Source organism: Zingiber officinale, chromosome 2B (assembly GCF_018446385.1).
Source record: "Zingiber officinale cultivar Zhangliang chromosome 2B, Zo_v1.1, whole genome shotgun sequence".
Lineage (NCBI taxonomy): Eukaryota > Viridiplantae > Streptophyta > Magnoliopsida > Zingiberales > Zingiberaceae > Zingiber > Zingiber officinale.
Window position 1 is genome coordinate 78,573,945 of NC_055989.1, and position 24,771 is coordinate 78,598,715.

At 43.7% G+C, this 24,771-nt stretch overlaps 1 protein-coding gene across 1 annotated transcript; it reads left to right on the plus strand.

The window, feature by feature from the left end:
- Positions 1 to 22,329: 22,329 nt before the first annotated feature.
- On the plus strand, positions 22,330 to 24,567 carry LOC122045966 (probable purine permease 11). The gene is made up of 2 exons (XM_042606419.1): positions 22,330 to 22,428; positions 23,423 to 24,567. Exons 1-2 carry the CDS (start codon positions 22,422 to 22,424, stop codon positions 24,553 to 24,555), a joined length of 1,140 nt encoding a protein of 379 aa, XP_042462353.1. The 5' UTR covers positions 22,330 to 22,421; the 3' UTR covers positions 24,556 to 24,567.
- Positions 24,568 to 24,771: the final 204 nt, after the last annotated feature.

The window sequence follows — 24,771 nt, forward strand, 5'->3', positions numbered from 1 at the left end:
TTCGGGTACTGTTCATTCGAAAGCTTTTTGCTCATTTTTCCCTGCAAGTTGTGTTAGTCCTAACCTAAAACATCTAACCTGTAAAAGAAAATTAGCATAGTGAAAATAAGAAGTAGTAATTAGCTCATGTCCTCCTAGAACTAGAAACTAGTCAAGGTCTCAGATTAGGGATCTAAAATGAACCTAATCTGGACTAACACCTACTGTCCTTCAATCGAGACACGTCCTCACAAAGTCACTCTCCTCCAGTGACTTACCTTTACTTATCATCTTACAGTCGGTTGACTAGTCTTCTGACACGCAGGACCGCTTAGATTCATTTTTCCCATCTAGGAGTCTTCACTCAGTCAACATCAGAGTCATCTATCCATTGCACCATCTTCTTCTTTTTCATCTATCCAGTGTGGAAATCTTTGTCTGTATCTGGAACGCGAAGATAGATGATAGTAGATAACTCACCATAGTAACTTTATCGTAAGAAGATTTGGAACTGCTAATAGCCACCTGAGTGGCAAGATTAGTGCAGCAAGTAGCGACTGAGTATCCTCTTCCCAATGACCCAATTATATCTATGATCAGCCCTCAGGCCGAGTGTGGGACTTGAGGGGTGATAACCATGATTTTGGCTATATTATCTTGATTCATAATGCATGCTTTTGATGGTTTATTCATAGCTTAATCTCACATATACATTATATTTCATAATTGCATGTGATCTTGGACTTAATTATAATTTAGTCAATTATCATGGTATTTGATGCTAATATTTGCTTATTATTTTGTAGGCATCAAAAGGGTCATGGACCCGATCAAATCATATCACATTTGGGCTCAAATCAAGGGCTAAACGAAGCGATCAAGCTCCAGAATAGTCGTAGCCATTCATTGAAGATCTGAGAGATCTGGGTCATCCATCAAGGATCTGATCCATACTACCTAATGAGGAGTAGATCGTCGCCATTGATGAAGATCCAGTGACTTTGATCCAGATCTGAGTTCATCCAGCCGTTGATTGAGCCCAGAAACATATGGACCGTCAGATCAAGTTTGAGGAGGATTTAAAAGGGACGAGAAGCTACAGTACACGGTGGACTCGGCTTGCGACATTTCCACTGTAGTTGCTTCTTCTCTGCTGCGACGCCGAGCTTCCCATTCCCATTCCAGATCCAGTTCATTTTCTTCTTCAACGACGACGATCTCCAAGCTTTGGCGTTCACTTTCCGACTATCAGAGGAGTGCTAGAGGGAGGTTTCTCGACACGCCTTGGTTCTGCTTCACCGCGCGTTCTTGATTCGGGGAGGTTTCCGATCAGCAAACTCCGTATCCAACTGAGCTCAGAGGGAGGTTTCTTTGAGTCTCAAATCTCATTCCGACTTCCATTCCATATCACAACTTGGATGAATTGGCCATTTGATCCAGTTTGCAATTTCACAGAGTCAAACTCTATTTTCTTCGGCTAGTGAGTTTATCAGTTTGTGGGAGCTTGAAGGGAGGTTTCTTTAAGTCGTGAGCACCTTCGGGTAATAGTTAGAAGTTTGGTGATCGTTGTTGAATGATTGAAGGGAGGTTTCTTCAAGCATTTTTGTTCACGGCAGGTTGTTGAGGTTTTAGTTCCGGATTTGGGTTTGAGGGATGTTAGGGTTTAGTTTTCTTTACCTTTGTCTTTGAATTGTGTAAAATCTAGCTCAGATCATCAGATCTGATTCATTTTCTTTATCATTTCTACTTGTTCCAGTTTACTGCAATTTCGTTTCTGAATTTCCTTGCTTACAAACCCGGACCCTGTTAAACCCTTGCAATTGACCTATGTTCTATTTTACAATCATTGTTAGTTGTAGATTTTTGCTATTCAGTTATCAATTCCAAGCTCTTTGCAATTAACCTTCGCTACTGATAATTTGTTTAAATGTTAAACACTTACATGAGTTTTTGATTGTTATCTCCATTCATACATTACTTGGTTTGAGCTTGATTATTGAAATTGATTGAGAAATGGATGTTGCTAGGTTTCAACAAGAGTGTTGGGCAAAAGAATTTAGATTTTACTGGTGTGGTATTGAAGATAGGGTAATGAATTCATTTAATTAGATGATGAATAAGAATCCAAATTTAATTGATACGAAGTTATTGAAATGAGTGAATCATGTGAAGATGAGAATCGATTTGTGATGTGAATCAAATGGAAAAGCCTAATAGACCTTGTTAATATAATAACTTTATTTGAATCAATTCTAGAGTACTCACACATTTATTAGTTACCCTTGGAAAAATATGACTTGGGACTCCTTACTACAACATTTGTCTTAATCTTAATGAGTTTCAATCTTTATTAATTTGGAGCGCCTCGTGACATGCAAAAAGGCTAACACCAAGGGGAAAGCTCGATCGAGTTTTAACCAATTCATCCTCCCCCGACAGCCTTCCCACAAGCACCTACGCACCAAACTAGCCTCCCGCCCATGCCCCCATCGCTAATTGCATATCACTAGGCGGTGTTCCGCACACCCCTTGATGATATGGGCTGAACAGAAAGGATCCAAGGATCATCTTTTGAGAGCGCGCTTGCCCAGGACCTTCGGAAAGGTAAAACTCTAATGGCTAGTGGCTACCTCGAGCAGGCAAGCATGTTGTTCTCTCTAGAAATCTTGGAAAATAAACTATCGAGTAATTTCCAACCCCTATTAATCAAAGAATATGGAGGAGTGATCGACCCCGAGGGCCACTTTCTCAAATTTGAAAATACAGCTATCCTTCATCAGTACACAGACGTAGTTAAGTGTCGAGTGTTCCTCATCACCCTCTTCAGCTCATCACAAAGATGGTTCAACTGGCTCTCGACTGAGTCCATTTGTTGTTTCAAGGATTTTCGCAAGGGATTCTTGTTGGAACCCCAAGATTGTTTTGGTGTGATCAACAAGTTAAGTTAGGTCCTGTGTTGTTTTAACCTTGTGTCTAAGTGTGCAGGAGCTTAGGAGCATAGGTACTCGAGCGGAAGGCGTAGCTAGCAAGAAGGACGGCACGCGGTGCGTCCAAGGGACGAGGTGCTGCGGAAGAGTACCCCGATGGACAAGAAGGAAGCGTGTGGTGATTCCGAGGGACGAAAGCTAGAGCGGAAGATTGCTCGGAGAGCAAGAGACGCAGCTAGCGAGAAGGTCGGCACAGGGTGCGACCGAGGGACGAAGACTGTGGAGGAGTACGCTGGTGGACGAGAAGGAAACACGCGGCGATTCTGAGGGACGAGAAGCCGGAGCGGAAGGCTGCTCGAGAAGACCGGAAGTTGGGTTCGGGTGAGCCCTATTCCAGATGACAGAGATCACCCAAGCGAGCGGATCCGGAGCAGAAGACCCGGACCGAGGCAGGACTGAACTAGAGAAGAGGTCCCGGACAAAAAGTCAACAACTATTGACTTTTTGCTCCGGGGCGCCCGGAATGGCTACGGGCGCCTGGACCTGTATCTTGACCAGAACGCGTCCAATGCGTTCTGAACATTGGGGGATAAAGTTGTATTCCCCCAGGGCGCCTGGAACCCTTCCAGGAGCCCCGACCAAGGCTATAAATATAGCCTTGGTCCAGAAGCTTTCAAACGAACTCAGAATTGTAAATCCAACGCTTGTGTACTTTAGAGTTTTAGTTGAGCTTCTTTCTTTTTGTGCGTCAACGTTGTAAGAGGCTTCTCCGCCTGAAGGAGATTGATATTGGGCTTAATCTTCCTTGGATTAACATCGGTTGTAACCAAGTAAACACTGATGCCTCTTATTTTATGCTTTTAATTTATTGCTTAATCTATTTATGCAAGTGTTAGCTTAAAGAGTTCGAGAAGGGTTGTTCATTATTTTTTTTTACAGGACTATCCAACAACCCCCTCCTAGCCGGCCCAACGGTCCTACAAGTGGTATCAGAGTGGAGACGCTTCAGGAGGACTAACCGCCGATCGAAGCAATGATATGGTCGGAGCTAACATCTATCCACCAACATTCAAGGGGGAGTTCGCATTTTGGAAGCGACGAATGGAGGTTTACTTTAAAACTAATTTCAATATGTTATTAATAATGAAGTATGGTTTTGTAATGCTCAAAAGCGAAGAAGGAGAAGAACTTAAGGAGCATCAATGGACTGACAAGCAGCGCGACAAATTCATGGCAAACGGTAAGACTGAATCCAGTCTTTTGAGCATGTTACCCGCTAAGGATCTCGACAGAGTCGGAACATACAAAAGCGCAAAAGGACTTTGGGAAAGGTTCTTGAAGCTTTACGAAGAACCACCTGCAATCGAAGCCAACACCTCAATAGACATCGAGTTACCGACAGAAGAGTCAGAGATTAAGGAAATTGTCGAAACATCTCTCACCACCGAGCATCTACCAGAAGACGCAATCAGCTCTTCCTCAATAAACATCGAGAGTATCAATAAAGGGGGAGTAACGTTGGAAGAAAATAACTCAACAGGGGGAGAACCAATGGCCGAAAAAGTAAGTCAGGTATGGACTCCAACTTCTGAACAATTAGTTAAATCAATCAAAATGTCGCTGAAAGAATTTTGCGAATTAAAAATTAAATCGTCGAAAGAATTTTTCGAATTAGAAAATCTTCTGTCGAATAAATTTTGCAAAATATGAAATATTTTTTCGAACAAATTTTATAAATTAAAGATATTATCGAAAGAATTTTTCAGATTATCAACAGATTTGTTCAAATTAAAATTTATGTTGTCAAAATATTTTTGTAAATTATAAAATATTTTGTCGAACAAATTTTGCAAATTGGATATGTTGTCAAAAAACTTTATCAAATTAGAATTTAGATTATCAAAATATTATTGTGAAATAGATATTAACATGATACAAATCTTTGTATGTTTAATCATGGTTGCTTTAAATCTGAAAAAGTGTGATTTAAGAAATTATGATAAATTAAAATGGAAATTTAAAAATTTCTGATAAAAGTATAAAATAAAAAAAAAATAAAAAATAAATGCATAGAATTTTTTTTTATTTTTACATGTTCCAAAAAATTTTTTTTATGCATAAAGTTTTCTACTGAGAAAACTCTTAATTTTCATGACGAAAACTTAGAAATTTTTCAAAAGTTATTTTTAACTTAGAAATTTTCTCTGATATTTTGATATTGCTTTTGTGAAAATTATTGTAAAATTTTCAAAAGTCTCAAAATTTTCTAAAAGTTCTTAATGACTTATAAATTTTTTAGAAATTTTCCTTAACTTAGAAATATTGTCCATAAAATTAGTGAAATAGATCTTTATAAAGTTTCTAAGTGTCAACCCTTAGATTTTTCTTGCAACCCCAATTTTTTTATGTGATCAAAGGGGGAGAAGAAAAAGTATAAGTCTAAGGGGAGGTAGAAATTGAAAATTTAAAATTGGAATTTAATTTTTTCTATCTTGTTGCACATGATTGCAATATTAAAATGTTTAGGGTTGATCACATCAAAAAGGGGGAGATTGTTGGAACCCCAAGATTGTTTTGGTGTGATCAACAAGTTAAGTTAGGTCCTGTGTTGTTTTAACCTTGTGTCTAAGTGTGCAGGAGCTTAGGAGCACAGGTACTCGAGCGGAAGATGCAATTAGCGAGAAGGACGGCACGCGGTGCGTCCGAGGGACGAGGTGCTGCGGAAGAGTACCCCGGTGGACGAGAAGGAAGCGTGCGGTGATTCCGAGGGACGAAAGCCGGATCGGAAGATTGCTCGGGGAGCAAGAGACGTAGCTAGAGAGAAGGTCGGCACGGGGTGCGACCGAGGGACGAAGACTACGGATGAGTACGCTGGTGGACGAGAAGGAAACACGCGGCGATTCCGAGGGACGAGAAGCCGGAGCGGAAGGCTGCTCGAGAAGACCGGAAGTTGGATTCGGGTGAGCCCTATTCCGGATGACAGAGATCACCCAAGCGAGCGGATCCGGAGCAGAAGACCCGGACCGAGGCGGGACTGAACCAGAGAAGAGGTCCCGGACAAAAAGTCAACAACTGTTGACTTTTTGCTCCGAGGCGCCCAGAATGGCTCTGGGCACCTGGACCAGTATTCTTGACCAGAACGTGTCCAATGTGTTCTGAACGTTGGGAGATAAAGTTTTATCCCTCCCAGGGCACCCGGAACCCTTCCAGGCGCCCCGACGCTATAAATATAGCCTTGGTCCAGAAGCTTTCAAACGAACTCAGAATTGTAAATCCAACGCTTGTGTGCTTTAGAGTTTTAGTTAAGCTTCTTTCTTTTTGTGCGTCAACGTTGTAAGAGGCTTCTCCGCCTGAAGGAGATTGATATTGTGCTTAATCTTCCTTAGATTAACAACCACATCGGTTGTAACCAAGTAAACACTGGTGCCTCTTATTTTATGCTTTTAATTTACTGCTTAATCTATTTATGCAAGTGTTAGCTTAAAGAGTTCGAGAAGGGTTGTTCGTTATTTTTTTTACAGGACTATCCAACAACCCCCTCCTAGCCGGCCCAACGGTCCTACAATTCTTTCATCACTTTGCCAGTAGTCGCCACTACCATAAGATGACACTGAACCTATTTTCCCTCAAGCAAGGGCCCATAGAGACGCTAAGGGCTTACATCAAAAGATTCAATCTAGTGGTCATGCACGTTCTCTCGGCCACCTCGGAGATTGTGGTGAGCATTTTCTCCTAAGGGCTCAAAGATGGTGATTTCTTTTGATCCCTCATTAAGAAGCCTCCGCAGGACTTCGACCATTTGCTCGCACAGGCACCAAGTACATCAACGTAGAAGAAGCTCAGTCCACCCGGAAAACAGAAGTGGCCACACCTGCTCCTGTTGCTGCTCCCGAGCATTGAGCTCATCCTCATACTTTGCTGCCTAAAGGGCCCCGATCGAGTCATCCATCATAGTACCATGAGTAGAGGCCACACGCGATCCAACATATAGATTACTATTAGTACAATCAAGAAACGCACTGGGTGGCTAATCAAGGATTCCACCAGCATTCACCTTCTTCTAACTGGCAACGTCATCACTGACCGAACAAACCCCCAAAGAGAGAGCCAAAATGGGACGATCAGAATCAGCAGCGGACTCAATAAAGAAATAATCGAGCATTGGCTTAAGCCCCCATCAAGGAACAACGTCGACCTACCCGGGAGGAAGAAAACCATAACAACGTCACCCAAGGTGATATAGGTATTATAGTGGGCGGTCCAACCGATGGCGATTCCAATCGGACCAAAAAATCACACGCCCACCGACTAGAGATTCATGCAGTCAGTGTAGTTAGGAGAAAACATATGACTAGAGATCACTTTTAGTCCCAAAGACTTGGAAGGGGTGGAGATATCCCACGACGATGCATTAATCATCAAGGCTATTATAGCCAACTTTAACATATATCGCACCTTCGTTGACATGGGAGGTCTGTCAATTTTATTTTCAAAAAGGCATTCGAACAACTATAGATAAAGAAAAGCGAGCTCCAACCAATGACCATGCCATTGTACGAATTCATAGGTAACGAGGTGTAGTCGATTAGACAAATCTCATTGGCTATTTCTGTGGGGGAAGAACCCCTTGATGAGGACCTGTCTGGTCGAACTTTATTGTGGTAGACACGCCTTCAACTTACAATGCAATTTTGGGTTGACTGGCACTGAACGAGTTCTAAGCCATTATTTCCATATTCTGCTAGAAGAATAAATTCTTGGTTGATAACTCAGTCGACGAAGAAAAAGGAGACCAAGGTTGCAAATAAAGTCCTACATTAAAAATACATGGGAAAATCATAGATTTATAAAGAAAAGATATCTCCATTGGTATGAGGCCTTTTGGGTAGAACCCAAAAATAAAACTATGAGGGCTTAGGCCTAAAGTGGACAATATCATGCTATTGTGGAGATATCTGAATTCCTTTTGATCTTAACAATTGGTATCAGAGCTCAGACTGTTAGAATGTCTAATCGTCGACTATGCACAAGAGATATGGTCTAATTGAGGCATGTGAGTAGAATATTGACCTCAAACAAAGGATGTGAGGGCTCCCGTGTCTGAATCAAGAGGACCAGACACTAGGCAGGAAGTCCTAGTTGTGGCTAAGCAAGAAAGTCCTAGTAAGTCGGGTAGACCGAGGGGCCGAAAAACCTGGTGGGTCGAGGATCGGAAGTGGGAAACCTGTGGTCCTTCGTTTGAGAGGGGGGGGGGAGATTGTTGGGTTACAAGGTTGCAAACAAAGTCCCACAATGAAAATACATAAGAAAGATCATAAATTTATAAGGAAAAGATATCTCTATTGATATAAGACCTTTTGGGTAGAGTCTAAAAATAAAAGCATGAGAGCTTAGACCCAAAGTGGATAATATCATATAATTGTGGAGATATCTAAATTCCTTTTAGTCCTAACACTAGTAGCACAGAAGTGCTACATGGAGGTGGTGAAGACTGAAGCTCGCGCTGCTCGGAAGACTCAACGACTGGAGGTTAAGGCTATTTAAGAAGTGCCCCTACTCTAGTTTATGAAGAAAAGGAGGAAGTATAAATTCATCCCGGTCAATCAGAGGCCACCACTTAAGTAGTAGTCGATCTGAGGCGGGAACATAAAGTAGAGTTGATTGCGTGTCTAACACGTAATAATGATGTCTTCGCTTGGACTCCCCAACAACTCACAGGTATTTCGTCTATAATAATGGAGCATATGTTGCACGCCCGTCTAGATACTCAACCAGTCAAGTAGAGGAAGCGAGACTTTCGAGCTGAGTAGAATCAAATCATCCTTAACTAAAAATTAGCCTATTAACCCCTTGGTTTGGTTCACAACTAAACCAAGTTGGTTTATGACTAATTCATGATTAAATCAAATATAATTCAACTCTTCCATAAAAGATGTGGCCCATCCACGCTTCCATTGTGACAAATATTTCCATATTTATCATATGTATAGTCCAACAAAACATTTATCTCTTGATCTAAGAATCCTATTCTTTAACTTGTTTTACGTCGTTTAGAGACTCGTTAGTGCATATGACCCAATAGATTCTTGATTTATCTTGGTCGTCCATAATTAATTGCTTAATTATGAAACGATCATAAGTGACACCTAGTAGTACATCATGATCCCCAATTAGCCAGAAAATCATAGTTGATCTTAGAATTAATTCTAAATCCTTCAACAGCTACAGTGAGTTGTGCCTCGTTCCTTTCACTCGTCTTATACCCACTTGGTTCAGGACATGGTCTATGTGTCTCGTCCCCATTAGACTGATTACGTCACACCTAGCCCAAGTAATACTTCTTCATGCAAATTCAAATTACTCATACATGTGTACAAGAGTCTCGCACTCTTAACATATGATACTTTGGCCAAAGACTTTGAATAATAATCCTAACGAGTAGTCATAGGGTATACATCTCCTTGCAAGGAGCAGTGAATCCTCTGTGGACTATCCAAACACCTTTGGATACTTCAACTTATACCCAATCATCCCGAATCCACACCTTAATGAGATGTTTGCTTAAGATGTCAAAGTATAAGTCTTCATGGCCAAGATGACTTGTATACCTCAAGTCGAAGGAAAATTGCACTGTGCTACAATAAGAACTTCATAAACATATCTATATATATGCAGAGAACCATATAAAGTTTTACATCGAGTCACTTCAATGAATTATTTACCATAATCAGTATCTACGTTTAACTCTCGATATCCCAATATCTCCAGTCAGTGAGAAAACAACTGCTTAGCCAAACCAAAAAATATAACCCGTGCTAGTCTTATAGAATTGATGATGTCCGAATACATCAATTCGACGACTAGAGAAATTTCAATATATTTATAATTGCACATGTAGAGATAATCACTAGTTGCGATCCAATCATAAATTCTCTCATACTATGAATTATATTACGAAAATTCAGTAAATGAGTTTAAGGCAATCAAACATATAATATGCACTCAAATATTGAATCTATACTTTACAAATAAATAGAAAAAATCATAAAGCGATTGACTTAGGACATCCCTCAAATTCTAACACCAAGTTCCAGGACTCTGTTCCTTTCCCTTTTTACCTTCTCTTGATGGGCTCTGGGCCTTGAGAGCCCAATAAGTGAACAGGGCTTGCCTCGTATGCCCCCATAATGTACGGATTGTGTCCCCATACATATTGCACGTATAATTGTCAGAGCATGTGCAATAATAATCATTCTACGGATACAGCTTATGGGCGATGTGGTTGTACAATATGTTCATGATACAACAATGGGATATTTCTCACTCTGAAAAGGGTCTCGCCCTAGAGGTATAGATATGCTTTCTCTTCGTGAAAACTTTGCATTCCATTATGGTTCATCCGTTATTTCTCTCCTCTACCACACCAACTTGAGTGTCAGTGTGGTTATGCCAAAAATCCCTTGGCCCGCTTACTAATGCTCTTTTCCCATCCTCCTCCGTGTATTCACGGGCGCTTCTTGTTAGATGTCTTCTTCTCATCGGCATTTCAATTAGCTCGCCGATGCTCCAGCCTTCACCGATTTCAAAGGGGATCAAACATTATTTTTATTCGGCATGGATATACCAGTCAAATGCCGAATGCGCTTAGCACTGCAGAAAAGCAAGGCAGTGGGGTTCTACATCTAGATAATCCAGGAGTCGAAGGGTTTTGATAGGGTCTCAAACTCAGGCATCAGTCCACTATAGCACATAACTAAAGCACAAAGGTGCTGGACACGTTTATAAGTTCTATATATGTTAAACAAATACAACAAGTCTGACCCATCCTACTCTTCTAGATAATGGGAAATAGAAAATATATGACATGAGAGTGTTTCCTCAATACAAGTAAACAAGAGCCTGAAGAATATCAAGTGAAGAACTCTTCAAATTGTATTCTACTTTAACTAGGTTCAGATGCTAGACATAGTACCAATATCAGCCTGGGAAAACACAAAAAAGGAATAAGGGAGAAATTTTTTTCGTTATTGTTGGTTCCTTTCTCACGCTAACATCAAAAACAGTGATCATGATTATTCTGTTTCTTTAGTAGCTCCGTGGCCTACCACCAAATATGTTTTTTTGTTTTACCTGGATTTATTTTGGGATGGCAGGTCAATTAAATATTTATTAAGGAAAGTTTCCTAGTTGTCTCCCATGGCCTAAAGACTAAAGTTCAAGCTATTATCCTAAATGAATCTTCTCTTAGAAAGGAAACTTTCCTAGTCGTCTCGTGTGACCTAAAGGCAAAAGTTCAACATACAAAATATGCTGGTTAAAGATTACCTTTTATTTTTTCCTCATTGTACAGTAAATATGTATACAAAAATAATCAAAATTTTATTTAACTAAAAGCTTTAATTTTTTCTAATATTTCTTCAAAAATTTAAATTCTAACACTGTTAAATTATAGAAATTATATATATATTTTTTGAATTTATAAACAATTATATGCTGGATAATATAGATTATGTAAAATATTAGAACATCAAAAGTTAGGTTTTGTACTGATTAGTTATGGATTTTAAAAAAATTATTGTGAAAATTTTGAATTTCATATTATGGCTTTACTATTTTGAGTTCAAAATTTGATTTTATAAATTTTTATTATAAATGATGCGGTGATAAGGAGGGGCTCATCCTGCAGAGGACCGTTGTCACGGTGGAGGTCAAAGTCAAGTCAATGCGGTCAACATTTGGCCGATCGGGCGAGGGGATCGCCCAACCGGGAAGATGGGTGCCCAATCCGACATCACCTCTGGCTCGGCAACGCGCCAAGAAGCCAACGCTCAATAAAGAAAGAAGTCACCAAGGTTATGTGGAAAGCAGGCCAAGCGACTACCCAGTTTGGACTTACAACAGTACTTGGAACAGAACAGCGGAACAGAGTTACAGCCGAGTGGACTACATACAGAAATAGCAATGTTACGGCTGAACGGCTATCCCGCTCGGTCAGGCAGTAGACTCAGCAATTAGGATAGTAGAAGTAACGGCCGAGCGGCTATCCCACTCGGCTATGTAACAGACTTATCAGTCAAGCAGATAGTGGAGACCCGAGCTGAGCGGCTATCCCACTCGACCCAACAACAGACAATAGCACGCCATCTTTCGACATCCATTTGGGAGCTAGTGTCGTTGACAGGTGGCATGGTCAGACAGAAGATCGTACGACGGAAGCTTCCACTGTCACGTCAGAGATATGCTAAAGCCGTTAAGGTACTGTGGCAGAGACACTTTATTGACACGTCTTTTCAGGAAAAACTTAGGGGTGCGTGCTAGCCTTGGGAAGCATGCATGCGCGCTACAGGAGCTCTATATAAAGGGGGTCCAAGCTTCAGTAGAGGTATGTGCACTACTATTGCTGCTACTGTTCACTCGTTTCTTTGCTTCACTTGCATCTTCATCGCCGGTGACTGACTTGAGCGTCGGAGAGCCAATGCCGGGGACCCCTTCCCTGGCTCGGTACTGACATAGTTGTGGTTGCAAGTCCGAACGGAGTCTACACGAGGTTAGAAGGAGTACCACGTACCCAGCATCCGTCTCCTTTGACTTTCGGACAGGATCATATTTGGCGTCGTTTGTGGGAATGTAGCCTGCATCCGAGCTGAGGAGGTGGAGGACGCTGGACAACTCTACACTATGACGCTCACCCAAGAAGAGCTCGACATGCTCATGCAAGCCTGAGCGAAGAAGATAGTCGAGCAACAACAACAACAGGCTTTAGCCGAACGGCAAGCCCAGCAGACGACATTGGCAGCAGGAGGTCGACCAGGAAACGAGGACCGATCGGAACAAATCTCTATCTGGGGCAGAACAGAGGGTCGATCGACACGTAGGGGGAAGCCCTGCCCACGCCTATACCCTTTCATCAGGCTTTGTTCCAAACACCCTCGGATATAGCCCAGGCCAACCAAGAGAGGGGATCATCTTCGGACGACGCGCCCGTGCGAGATGCACGAAAAGGCAAGACGACCCGAGACAACACATCGTGCGAACGGATCAACTGACAGTTCTCCGAGAAGATCTTACAGGATCCTCTACCCAGACACTACACCCCCTCTGGTAATTGGATCATACAATGGATCAACCGATCCAGATGACCATCTGGATAGGTTCGATAACGAAGCCACGCTCCACCAGTACACAGATGGAGTAAAGTGTCGTGTCTTTCTCACTACGCTCTCGAGCTCGACGGAACGCTAGTTCTGAAGGCTGCAGAACGGATCCATATGTAGCTTCAAGGACTTCCGAGCGGCCTTCCTGCATAATTTCGCCAGCAGCCGACGCTACTAGAAGATGAGCGTCAGCCTCTTTTCCCTGAAGCAGGGACCGAAAGAAGTGCTCCAAGCTTACATACAATGTTTTAATCAGGTAGACATGGACATCCCCTCGGCAACACACAACACGCGTGATTGTCGTGGTCTGACGCCGATTGCCACTCAACCGACTCCAAGAGGATACTGCCGCCAAACTCTTTCTCCCGATCGGCGGCACAAACATCAATCCACCGGGCAACGAGAGGATGCGAGAAGATCGCCCGAGGGGCACCATCATCACCAACAGAGAGAGAACGTTGATCCCTCCAGAGTCTCAGATGATCGAAATAGACCCTCTATGCTGGAAGAAGAGAACAGAAGCAACGTCGCCAAAGGAGAAATAAGTATAATCTCCGGTGGGCCGACCGGCAGCGACTCTAATAGAGCTAGGAAATTATGCGCTCGGCGGTTGGAAATCCACGCGGTGGGATGTAGTCTGGAGAAGGCAAAAGGGCTCGAGATCAGCTTTGGACCCAGAGACTTAGAGAGAGTGGAGATCCCTCATGATGATGCTTCGATCATCTGAGCGGTGATCGCCAATTACACCATTCACTGTATCTTTGTTGACACATGGAGTTCGGTGAACATAATTTTTAAGAAGGCGTTTGATCAACTACAGATCGACCGAGGAGAGCTACTGCTAATGACAACCCCGCGCTAGGAGAGGAGTCGTTCAGGAGAACAAGGACCACAAACTTCATCCTGGTAGATGCACCGTCATCCTACAATATCATCCTAGGCTGACCGGCCCTCAACGAGTTCCGATCAGTAGTCTCTACCTACTATCAGAAGATTAAGTTCCCGGTCGACGATCGGGTTAGAAAAGTCAAGGGCGACCAGCTGGCCACTCGGCGTTGTTACGTCGAGATGATCAAGACCGAAGCTAAAGCCGCTCGGAAGAATCCGCGGCTAGAGGTAAAAGCTATTACCGAAAAACCTCCCACTCTAGTTTATGAAGAAAAAGAGGGGGTTCAGATCCACCCAAACCGAACCGAAGAAACCACATTCATTATCTCTGACCTAGAGGTGGAGAAGAAGGCAAAGTTGGTCGCCTGCCTCAAGCAAAATCACGATGTGTTCGCATGGTCGGCACATGAGCTTCCTGGGATCTCCCCGAGCGTCGCGCAACACGAGCTACATGTCCGACCCGATGCTCGGCCAGTGAAGCAATGAAAGAAGGATTTCAGCACCAAGCAGAACCTGATCATCCGAGCGGAGATAGAGAAGCTTCTGGATGTCGGCCACATATAAGAAGTTCAATTCCTGAGCTGGCTCGCCAATGTCGTGCTGGTCTCCAAGTCAGGCAACAAGTGGCGGGTCTGGATTGACTTCCATGATCTGAACAAGGTATGCCCAAAGGATTTCTATCCGCTGCCTCAGATCGACGAAATGGTGGACTATACTACAGGATATGAGCTGATCTGCATGCTCGATGCGTACCAAGGGTACCACCAAGTGTCGCTCACCTGCGAAGACCAGGAGAAGGTCATCTTCATCACGATCGACAGGACGTATTGCTACAACATCATGCCGTTCGGACTCAAGAACATAGGAGCCATTTATCAGAGCCTGATGAATAAGGTGTTCCAACAGCAGATTGACCCTAACATGGAGGTATACGTCAATGATATATTGCTAAAATCCTTCCAAGCTGCTGACCTGTGTGCAGAAATTGAGGAGACCTGTCAGACGCTGAGGACCTATAGGATAAAGCTGAATCCAAACAAGTGTCTGTTTGACACAAAGAGTGGATGCTTCCTGGGCTACATCATCACCGAGCGGGGCATCGAAGCGAATCTGACCAAAGTGAAGGCACTACAGGATATGCCCCCACCTCGTAATTTGAAGGAAGCACAATGGCTGACCGGTTGGATCATGGCGTTATCCAGATTCATCTCCAAGTCGTCCGACCAGACCCTGTCATTCTTCAAGATACTGTGTCAAACCACCAAATTCTAATGGGATGAGGAGTGCAATCGGGCATTCGAGGAGCTCAAAGAATACCTCAACTCTCTACCTATGTTATTTAAGTCGTGTGTCGGTGAGCCGCTTTGAATCTATCTGCTACCGAACATGTGGTTGGCTCAGCTCTAGTTAAGTAGAACGACGAAGAACAACCTGTGTACTTTTTGAGCCATATATTAAAAGATGTTGAATCCTGCTACACTGGTCTCAAAAAGTTGGTCGTTAGTACTCGCAACACGGAGGCTTCGCCCGTACTTCCTCACGCACTCAATAATTGTGATGACCAACAATGCCTTAGGAAGAGTCCTCCTCAACCTCGAGGTGTCTGGACGACTGATTCAGTGGACGACGGAGCTTAGTGATGTGCGCAAATAGTATGATCATTTATGCACATTTTAGCGCACATTCACATACTTTATGCATACATATTCGATGTATGATTGCCTCTTTCATCTTGTATTCATTATATATTATCTTTTGTTCGGATATCTGCTCTCAGTGTGGTTTTGTGTTAATAGGGACAACTTTCAGAGTGAAAACGGCGATTATTAATACACCGGAACAAGCCAAAGAACACAGCCGTGCAATCCTTGCACGCTCGTGTGACCAGACAGTAGGGGAGTAGTGCACGGTCGTCCGGCCAAGACAGAAACATATCAACACACGGCCATGCATCCTTGCATGGTCGTGCCACCTCATGCCAAGACCAAGAAGAACCCGGCCGTGCATTCTTGCACGCCCGTGCCCCAGAGACTGTGGCCAGACACCACACGGTCATGCCAATTGGCACGGCCGTGCACCGCGACCAGAGGAAGGGAAGAGCACGACCATGCCATCCTGGCATGGCCGTGTCGCCGTCGCTGAACCCTAATCTATATAAGGGTTTTAACCCTTTTTCTTGAGGGAGGCCGGCAGGGAAGCGAGCAGTGAGTTAGAGAAACACCTGGGAGCCATCCTATGCCATCTTGGACTTCCGTCCAGCGATCTCCCACCACCACATCGACTCTAGAAGCAGAGATTTTGATCCGGAGGCCACTCGTCATCATTGGATAAGCATATTCTTTCTTTCTTTCTCCGTGTCTGAAGATTGTATGTTTATCTACATTATGTCTTTGGGTATTTCTCTGATACTTATGGAGTAGATCTTTTATTCTAGGATTAGGGAGTAGTTGTGGTCAGTTTGATGTAAGACTCGCATTATGCTTATACTCGTTGGATGATCTTTTATGCTTTGTCTCAATTGTTGTTTGATTGTGTAGAACTTGTCGAACTTCTAGAGGGATTATCCCTAAATCATACATCTGAGGGGCCCTAGTGACAGGGGTAACCCGTTCACGGACATCTAGGATACTCCCTTGAAAGTAGAGACAGATTCTCCTCAAGGGAACGAAAGACTAAACTTAACTCTTAACCACTATTCTTAACTCACCAATTAGAGTCATGTCCTCGAGCTTTGCCGAGGCGCCCTAGTGACAAGGGTAAACCGTAACAGAACTTCTTAGGGACCTTCTTCCTTTCAGTGCTTAAGGATAGCCGCTTTAGTTTTCGACAATTGCATGTAAAAGGACAGCGAGTGTAAGATATGACTTGACACATCAATACCACCACAACGAAACCGACCTCTTAGAACTCCCCATAAGTGAACACTTCGACTCACCAATCCTCGATTCCTTTTCCAAACCTTTCTACTTAGATTACTCAAACCCATTGTTAGTCTAGCTAACCCTAAGTGAACGATTACTAGTGCTTATAACCAGTCCCTGTGGGATCGATATTTTTATTACTGACGACAAAACTGTGCACTTGCGGTTGCGTAACACTTTGCGAGTTTGACATCTAGTATCAATCGTGAATGGCTATCAAAGCACAATCCTTGGTGGATTTTGTCACTGAGATACAAAGCTCAAAGCCAGAAGTCGTTTGGAGGATATATGTCGACGTCTTGTCCACTCGGCAAGGAAACAGAATTGACATACTGTTCATCTCACCACAGGAAGACTGGATACAACTATCCGTTCGGTTGGACTATAGAGCCACCAACAATGAGGCTGAGTATGAGGCATTGATAGTTGACTTATAGGTAGCCTAGCACGTGGGAGTCATCAAGGTCCAAAGTTACTCATATTCTCAATTGGCCGCTCAACAGCTGTCCAGGACGTTCGAGATAAGCAATGCTCAACTCAAACTCTACGCAGAGGTCTTCAAGAAGCTGAAATCCAACTTTCGGGAAGTCATTATACAGAAGATCCCCCGATCGGAGAACCAGGCTGTAGATGAGTTGGCCAAACTAGCCAGTTCATTGTTGTCGATCATCATAGCCCAGCCGATTGAACAAGTATCTTTGGTAGTGTACATTGACCGAATGAAAGGGCTCACCTTCCCGAACGACTGGAGGACATCTCTGATAGAATTCCTATGACCAGGAGCTACACCGTCCGATCAGGAGGAATCTCACTTACTAAGAAAGAGAGCCGGACGATTCACTCTGATCGGAGACCAACAATATAAGAAAGCCTTCTCCAGGCCTCTACTTAAGTGCGTTAGCTTGGAAGATGCAGAATGTATAGTGCGAGAAGTGCAACAAGGATCCTACTGAGGACATCCGAGCGGCCGCTCATTGGCGTGAAATATACTCCTGGCCGACCCTCCAAGAAGATGTCACTCGGACAGTAGCCACTTGTCTGTCTCACCAGAAGTATCACAACCTCTCGCACCGGTCGATCGAGGAAATGAAGGCGTCTACAGTATCTTGTCCATTCGACCAATGGGGCATGGACATCGTAGGGTCATTCACCATGGAGACCAGTCAGCAAAAAATTCCTGCTCATTACGGTAGAGTACTTCTCGAAGTGGGTTGAAGCCGAGCCGCTGGTCAAAATAACCGAGCAGATGGTCATCAAGTTTGTGTGGCAGAGCATCATATGCCAGTTCGGCATCCCACATCGGCTTATCTCAGATAATGGGAGCCAATTCGCCAGTTAGAGGCTTAAGGAGTGGTGCGAAAAATACGACATCTAGCAAGCGTTCACCTTGGTGGCCTACCCTTAGAGCAACGGGCAAGCGAAAGTTGCCAATCAGGAGATTCTTCGAATATTATGCGCTCGGCTAGACCACGTCGGAGGCAGTTAGGTGGACGAGCTCCTGAGAGTGTTTTTGGCTCTCTGCACGATCCTGAAGGAGGGAACCGGTATGACTAGCTCCCTTCCATTTGGTGCACGGTGGTGAAGTAATCATCCTCGTAGAGGTTGGAGTAGAGTCTGATTGGGTGCAGTACTATGATGAAGACAACGCCGAGCGGAGGCTCATGGAGCTTGATCTACTTGACGAGGCGAGGGACAAAGTAGACGTTTGGCTAACGACATATCGGCAGCGGATGAAGCAAAACTACAACCGGAGAGTGATCCCGAGATCTTTCCAAGTCAACGATCTCGTCTGGAAGAAAGTGAATCCGGTCAGCGACATCACCAAACTTGAAGCTCCATGGGCATGACCCTTCAAGGTCGTGGAAAAGCTCCATTCGGAAGCCTACTACATTGAGGATGACAATGGAAAGCGGCTCGAACGGCTGTGGAGCGTGAATCGTCTCTAACCCTATCGGGCCGGATGAGAGATGCACGGGGTGAATAAACAATATATTTGTATGTCCTCTTTGGATGCAGGATGAGAATAAAAATTAAGTTTTCTAAAATTTGAGCCGAACGACACATCAAACCATCGAGCAGCGAAGTTAAACGCGTGTCCACCTCAAATCATTGAGCGACGACGTTAAACTCTTGTCTCCACCAACGATCGAGCGACGACCTTAAACCCTTGTCTCCACCGACGGTCGAGCGGCGACCTTAAACACGAGTCTCCACCAACGGTCGAATGGCGACCTTAAGCCCTTATCTCCACTGACGGTCGAGCGGTGACCTTAAACGCGAGTCTCCACCAATGGTTAAGCGACAACCTTAAACCCTTGTCTCCATCGACGGTCTAGCGGCGACCTTGAACCTTTATTTCCACCAACGGTCGAGCGATGACCTTAAACCCTTGTCTTCACCGACGGTCGAGCGGAGACCTTAAACACGGGACTTCGTCAAATTGCCGAGCGGTGACGTTAAACTCGGGTCTTCATCAACCGTCGAGCGGCAACAGTAAACCCTAGAGTTGAAACAGTCAAGCGGTGACCTTAAACTCGAGTCTTCACAAACGGTCGAGCGGGGACCTTAAATCGAGTTTTTACAAACCGTCGAGCAGCGACGTTAAACCTGAGTCTACGCTAACCATCGAACGACTGACAAGTCTTCAGATACACTGCCCGCTCGGGAGTATGTACCAAAATATCAAAGCGTCGAGAGCAAAACAGATCAAGCGAATAGACATACAAGTCTTCGCCAGTCGAGAGAATCGCAGACATAAAGGCAGTGAAAAGTTAAAGATAAAAGCTTCGCAGAATGGGCGAGCATACATTGAAACTTCAAAATTTTACAGCTCTCAGCCTCATTCAAGATAATCTAAGGCATCATCGGGTAGCAACGTGGTAATCTTGTCCCGACTGATGACATTGTCCTTCAGAGCGGCGGGAAGATGACCACCTTCCCTGAGTTGGCTGAGCGTCCCGTCAATCACGAGGTCAAAAATCCGAAGGGCCTATCAGCAACTTTATCATTAAATGCATCTGAGCGGATGTAGGCTAGCTTCCTGGCTTCAAACCTACTCGACTAGGCATCTTGGTAAGTCTTCAGGGCCGCTCGTGAGGTCTCCAGCTCGGCCTTGGCAGTTTTCAGCTCATCATTTTTTGCAGAGAGTTAGGCCCAGAGCGCGGTTTCCTCAGCCGACCATCTCTTCCGCTCGGTCACCAAAAAGTTTTCGACGTCCTTGAGCTTCTTGGCAAGGGCCCGACCCTCTTGGTTCTTCAGATCCAAATCTTCAATGGCCCGGTTCTTCCTCGCATTTGCCGACTCAATCTTCTTGTCGAAGGTGTTGACCTGCTTATTGAGCCGAGCCAGCAGCACCTCCTATTCTGCACTTTTTCCCTACTTGGCCTCAAGAAGCTTCGTGCTTTTCTCCTGACCGGCCTTCAGTTTGGCCACTTTTTGCATATCGACAGGGGATTGGCCGCTCGAGGACTTCAACTTCTTGACATTGTCCTCCAAAAATGCGAGCATGTGGCACATGGCCAAACTCTCCACCCAATACTGCGGACAAGCAAGAAAAGGTCAGCGCCGATCGGAGGTAAATTAATTACACTAAAAAGTACTTACTCCAGTTGGCATTTGGGTGTAACTATTCGCGAGCACGCCCAGAGGTATCATCGCCGCGCGAGCTCGTGTGTCCTTCCAGACTTTGGTGAGCGGCCCCTGGATGATGATTTGATACTCGGGGGTTCGAGACGCGGGGCTCGGCTTGCTGTAGTCTTCAGTTGGCAGATCTTTGCATACAAATTTGTCCAGTCAGTCAGATTTGCAGCCTCCTTCGACTAGACTTGAGGGGGAGGCATGTGATGCGGTGATAAGGCGGGGCCCACCCTGCGGAGGATTGTTGCCACGGTGGAGGCCAAAGTCAAGTCAATGCGATCAACGTTTGGCCGATTGGGCGAGGGGATCGCCCGATCGGGAAGATGGGTGCCCGATCCGACATCACCTCTGGCTCGACAACACGTCGAGCAGCCGACGCTCAATAAAGAAAGAAGTCACCAAGGTTATGTGGAAAGCAGACCGAGCAGCTACCCTGTTCGGACTTATAACAGTACTCGGAACAGAACAGCGGAACAGAGTTACAACCGAACGAACTACATATAGAAACAACAATGATACGACCGAGCGGCTATCCCGCTCGGCTAGGTAGCAGACTCATCAGTCAAGCATACAGTGGGGACCCGAGCCGAGCGGCTATCCTGCTCCGGCCAACAATAGACAATAGCACACCATCTTTCAATATCCTTTTGAAAGCTAGTGCCGCTGACAGGTGGCATGGTCAGATAGAAGATCGTACAACGAAAGATTCCACTGTCACGTCAAAGATATGCTCAGACCATTAAGGTACTGTGTTAGGGACACTTTACTGACACATCTTTTCAGGAAAAACTTGAGGACGCGTGCTCGCCTTGGGAAGCGTGCACGCACGCTATAGGAACTCTATATATAGGGGGTCCAAGTTTCAGCGGAGGTATGCACACTATTGTTGCTGCTACTGTTCACTCGTTTCTTTACTTCGCTTGCATCTTCATCACTGGTGACTGACTTGAGCGTCAGAGGGCTAACGCCGGGGACCCCTTCCCTGGCGTAGTTGTGGTTGCAGGTCCAAGCGGAGTCTACCCACGATCAGCAGGAGCACCATATACCCAACATCCGTCTCCTTTGATTTTCAGATAGGGTCATAAATAGAGAGCATACTATAAGACTAGGATCCCCTCTTTTTAATATACTTCTTTGATATAATATCAAATTAAAAGTATCTTTTTAGTAGTTGATATTATTGTTTCTAATATCAGAACTAAGATTAAGGTAAAAGAAATGGGAATGTTTTTTTTTAAAAAAAATATTTCTCCAAAGAGATGAGAAATTAAAGTTGATAGATTATAAATTTATTAAAAAAAAATAAAAGGACCAATGATAAATATTTTGTCCGATTCGGAATAGATAAAAAAAGGGCAGTTCTTAGTGTTGTTTTTCTAAATAGATAAAATATGAAAACTAAATACTTAGGGTGCGTTTGATTTGTCTCATTTTTATTTTTATTTTTTGAAAAATATGTATTTTTTATTTTTCAAAAAATGATTTTTTCATGTTTTTCGTTTTTTTAAAAAACGCTCTTTCATTTTATTAAAAATGAAGGTGGAAAACATAAACCAAACCATTTTCTATTTTCTCATAAAATAAAAACAAAAAACAACATGAAAAACACAAACCAAACGCCCCTTAATTTTTTTTATCATTTTAATATTATTTTATTATCACTGACTCTCCATTCATTCATTCATTCGTTCAGTCATTCATTCATTCCCAATGTCAACAATAGATTAGCTAAATAAAATTACTATTTTTCATTCGGTGAAAGGCGGCTGCAATACATTGCTCCGCTCTTCTCTATATAACGCAAATCCCAGAAATACAATCCCCATTCAAACCAATACACATCACTCATAGCCACAGAAAAACAACACCAAGAAGGAGGAGGAGGAGGAGGTCGACGACGAGCTTAGCAGCTCTACATGGCTGGTATTCCTTCGCTACTTTTCTCTGACTTCCTTTGCATCCTTTCGTCATTTTGTTTCCTTCCTGTCCTTTTTGGATGTTTTGCAACATGCTCTGCGATTTGCTTTGTATTTTCTACCGAACGGCACTATTTTTATTATTTTTGTTTGCTGAGATGGTGCAGTTGTTTTTTTTCCCCTTTCCTGTAATCTCCAATAAGATTTGTTCTTCTTTTGCTCCAAGGAAAAGCTACTTCTTTCGATTTTTTCAATGTGATGAGATTTTTCTAGGTTTTTTTTTTTTGAAAGGGTGTACTTTGTAGAGTTCCATAAGGAGCCGGAGGATGCTGTTTGGTAGAGACACTGTACTAAACTAGAAGAAGAAAACAAGATATGATTGATTGGTGTCATATCCTTTCTCATAGTGATCGAGTCAGAGAGGAGAGATAAACTACTACAACTTGATGGAAATTAATGCTTAATGCATCTGTTAAACATCATTTAACGAGCATTTAAAGAATGTTAACTGATGAATCAAGTATATACTCGGGCATTTTGACAAAACCATTCTGAATTTTCAGAAAAGAAAAATCTTTACACATACTCTCAAATTCTCAATTAGTTTTTTATCATGCTAAATTTCAGTTTGATGGATCAATTCATATGAGTGAAAGCTTCATTCTTTCAACAAACTACTGTGCACAGTGTCAACTACAAAGAAGAACAATGATCAAATTTAGCAAAAGATAGCACACAGAAAGGCTGTGAATTCCTTGTTATCATCATCAATCAATCTGTGTAAATCCCAATTATTTATTGTTGGCTACATGGATCTTGTCCTTCCATGTTCTTAGGGTTAGCCAATTTTGATGCTAATTGTCAAAAGCCCTAATTTCTTTCCAATCTGAATTGAGCTACGTTGGTGTTTTTTAAGTTAGAGCAATCATCGTGAAGCATTAAAGTGTTCATATTCCTAGTTTCAATCAAAGTTATCTTGATGAATTATTTGATTCTTCCAGTAGATCAAGCAGAGTCAGTGTCAGGAACTACAACAACATCAACGATCAAAAAAAGATGGCAATGGTGGCTCTTGGTGTTCCTCAATATCTTCTTCCTCCTCATCGGCGAAACGGCCGCGACCCTTCTCGGAAGATTCTACTACAACCAAGGAGGCAACAGCAAATGGATGGCCACACTCGTCCAAAGTGCAGGCTTCCCTTTCGTCTGCATCCCTCTTCTCCTTTTCCCCTCAAACCGACAACCTCCTTCCCCAGCAGCAGCAGTCACACCTCCTGCTCTTCGCCTGAAGATTGCCTTAATATACCTCGGTCTGGGCATCATCATCGGCGTCGATGACTTGATGTATTCCTACGGTCTTTTATACGTTCCGGTCTCGACTTACTCTCTGATTTGTGCCACTCAACTGGCCTTCAATGCCGTCTTTTCCTACTATCTGAATTCCCAGAAGTTCACTGCTTGCATACTGAACTCTGTCGTCCTCTTGACACTCTCCGCTGCCATACTCGGCTTCAATGAAGCCTCTGAAAGCTCCGGAAGCATTCCGAAGGTGAAGTACGTGCTCGGCTTCATGCTGACATTAGGAGCGTCAGCTACCTACTCGCTCATCCTCTCTCTGATGCAGCTCTCGTTTCAGAAGGTGATCCGAAAGGAGACTTTAACAGTCGTGTTGGAGGTGCAGATCTACACCTCCCTCGTGGCGAGCTGTGTCGCTGTCGTGGGCTTGTTTGCAAGCGGGGAGTGGAAGGGCTTGAAGGGCGAGATGGAGGGGTTTGAGAAGGGGAAGGTGTCCTACGTGATGACTCTGGTTTGGACTGGCCTCTCGTGGCAGTTGGCGTCGGTCGGCGTCGTGGGGCTAATCTTCGTGGTGTCTTCTCTCTTCTCCAACGTGATCAGCACCATCGCGCTGCCCGTCGTGCCGGTGTTCGCCGTGATTTTCTTTCATGAGAAGATGGGCGGGATCAAGGTTGTGGCGTTGCTGCTTGCCATTTGGGGTTTTGCTTCTTACCTGTATCAGGATTACCTGGATTACCGCAAAGCTAAGAAAGTTTCGGAGCATGTTGAACTTCTAGTTTCGGAGCATGTTGAACTTCTCTCTGGTCATCGCGGCGGCGGTGGCGGCCGTGACTGCTGAAGTTCATGACTATTTTCCAATCACTATATTGTATGAATAAGTGAAGAATTTTCTTCTAGAATATAATTAAGAGACAGCGCATTACATCACATTAAACCTCCCATAACGAAATTGAAATAGTTTAAATTTCACGGCATTGATTCCTAGAGGGATGCTATTAGAGTCATGATGAACAGAACAAGGCAACTACGGTAAACAAAGCTCTAGTAAAGTGCT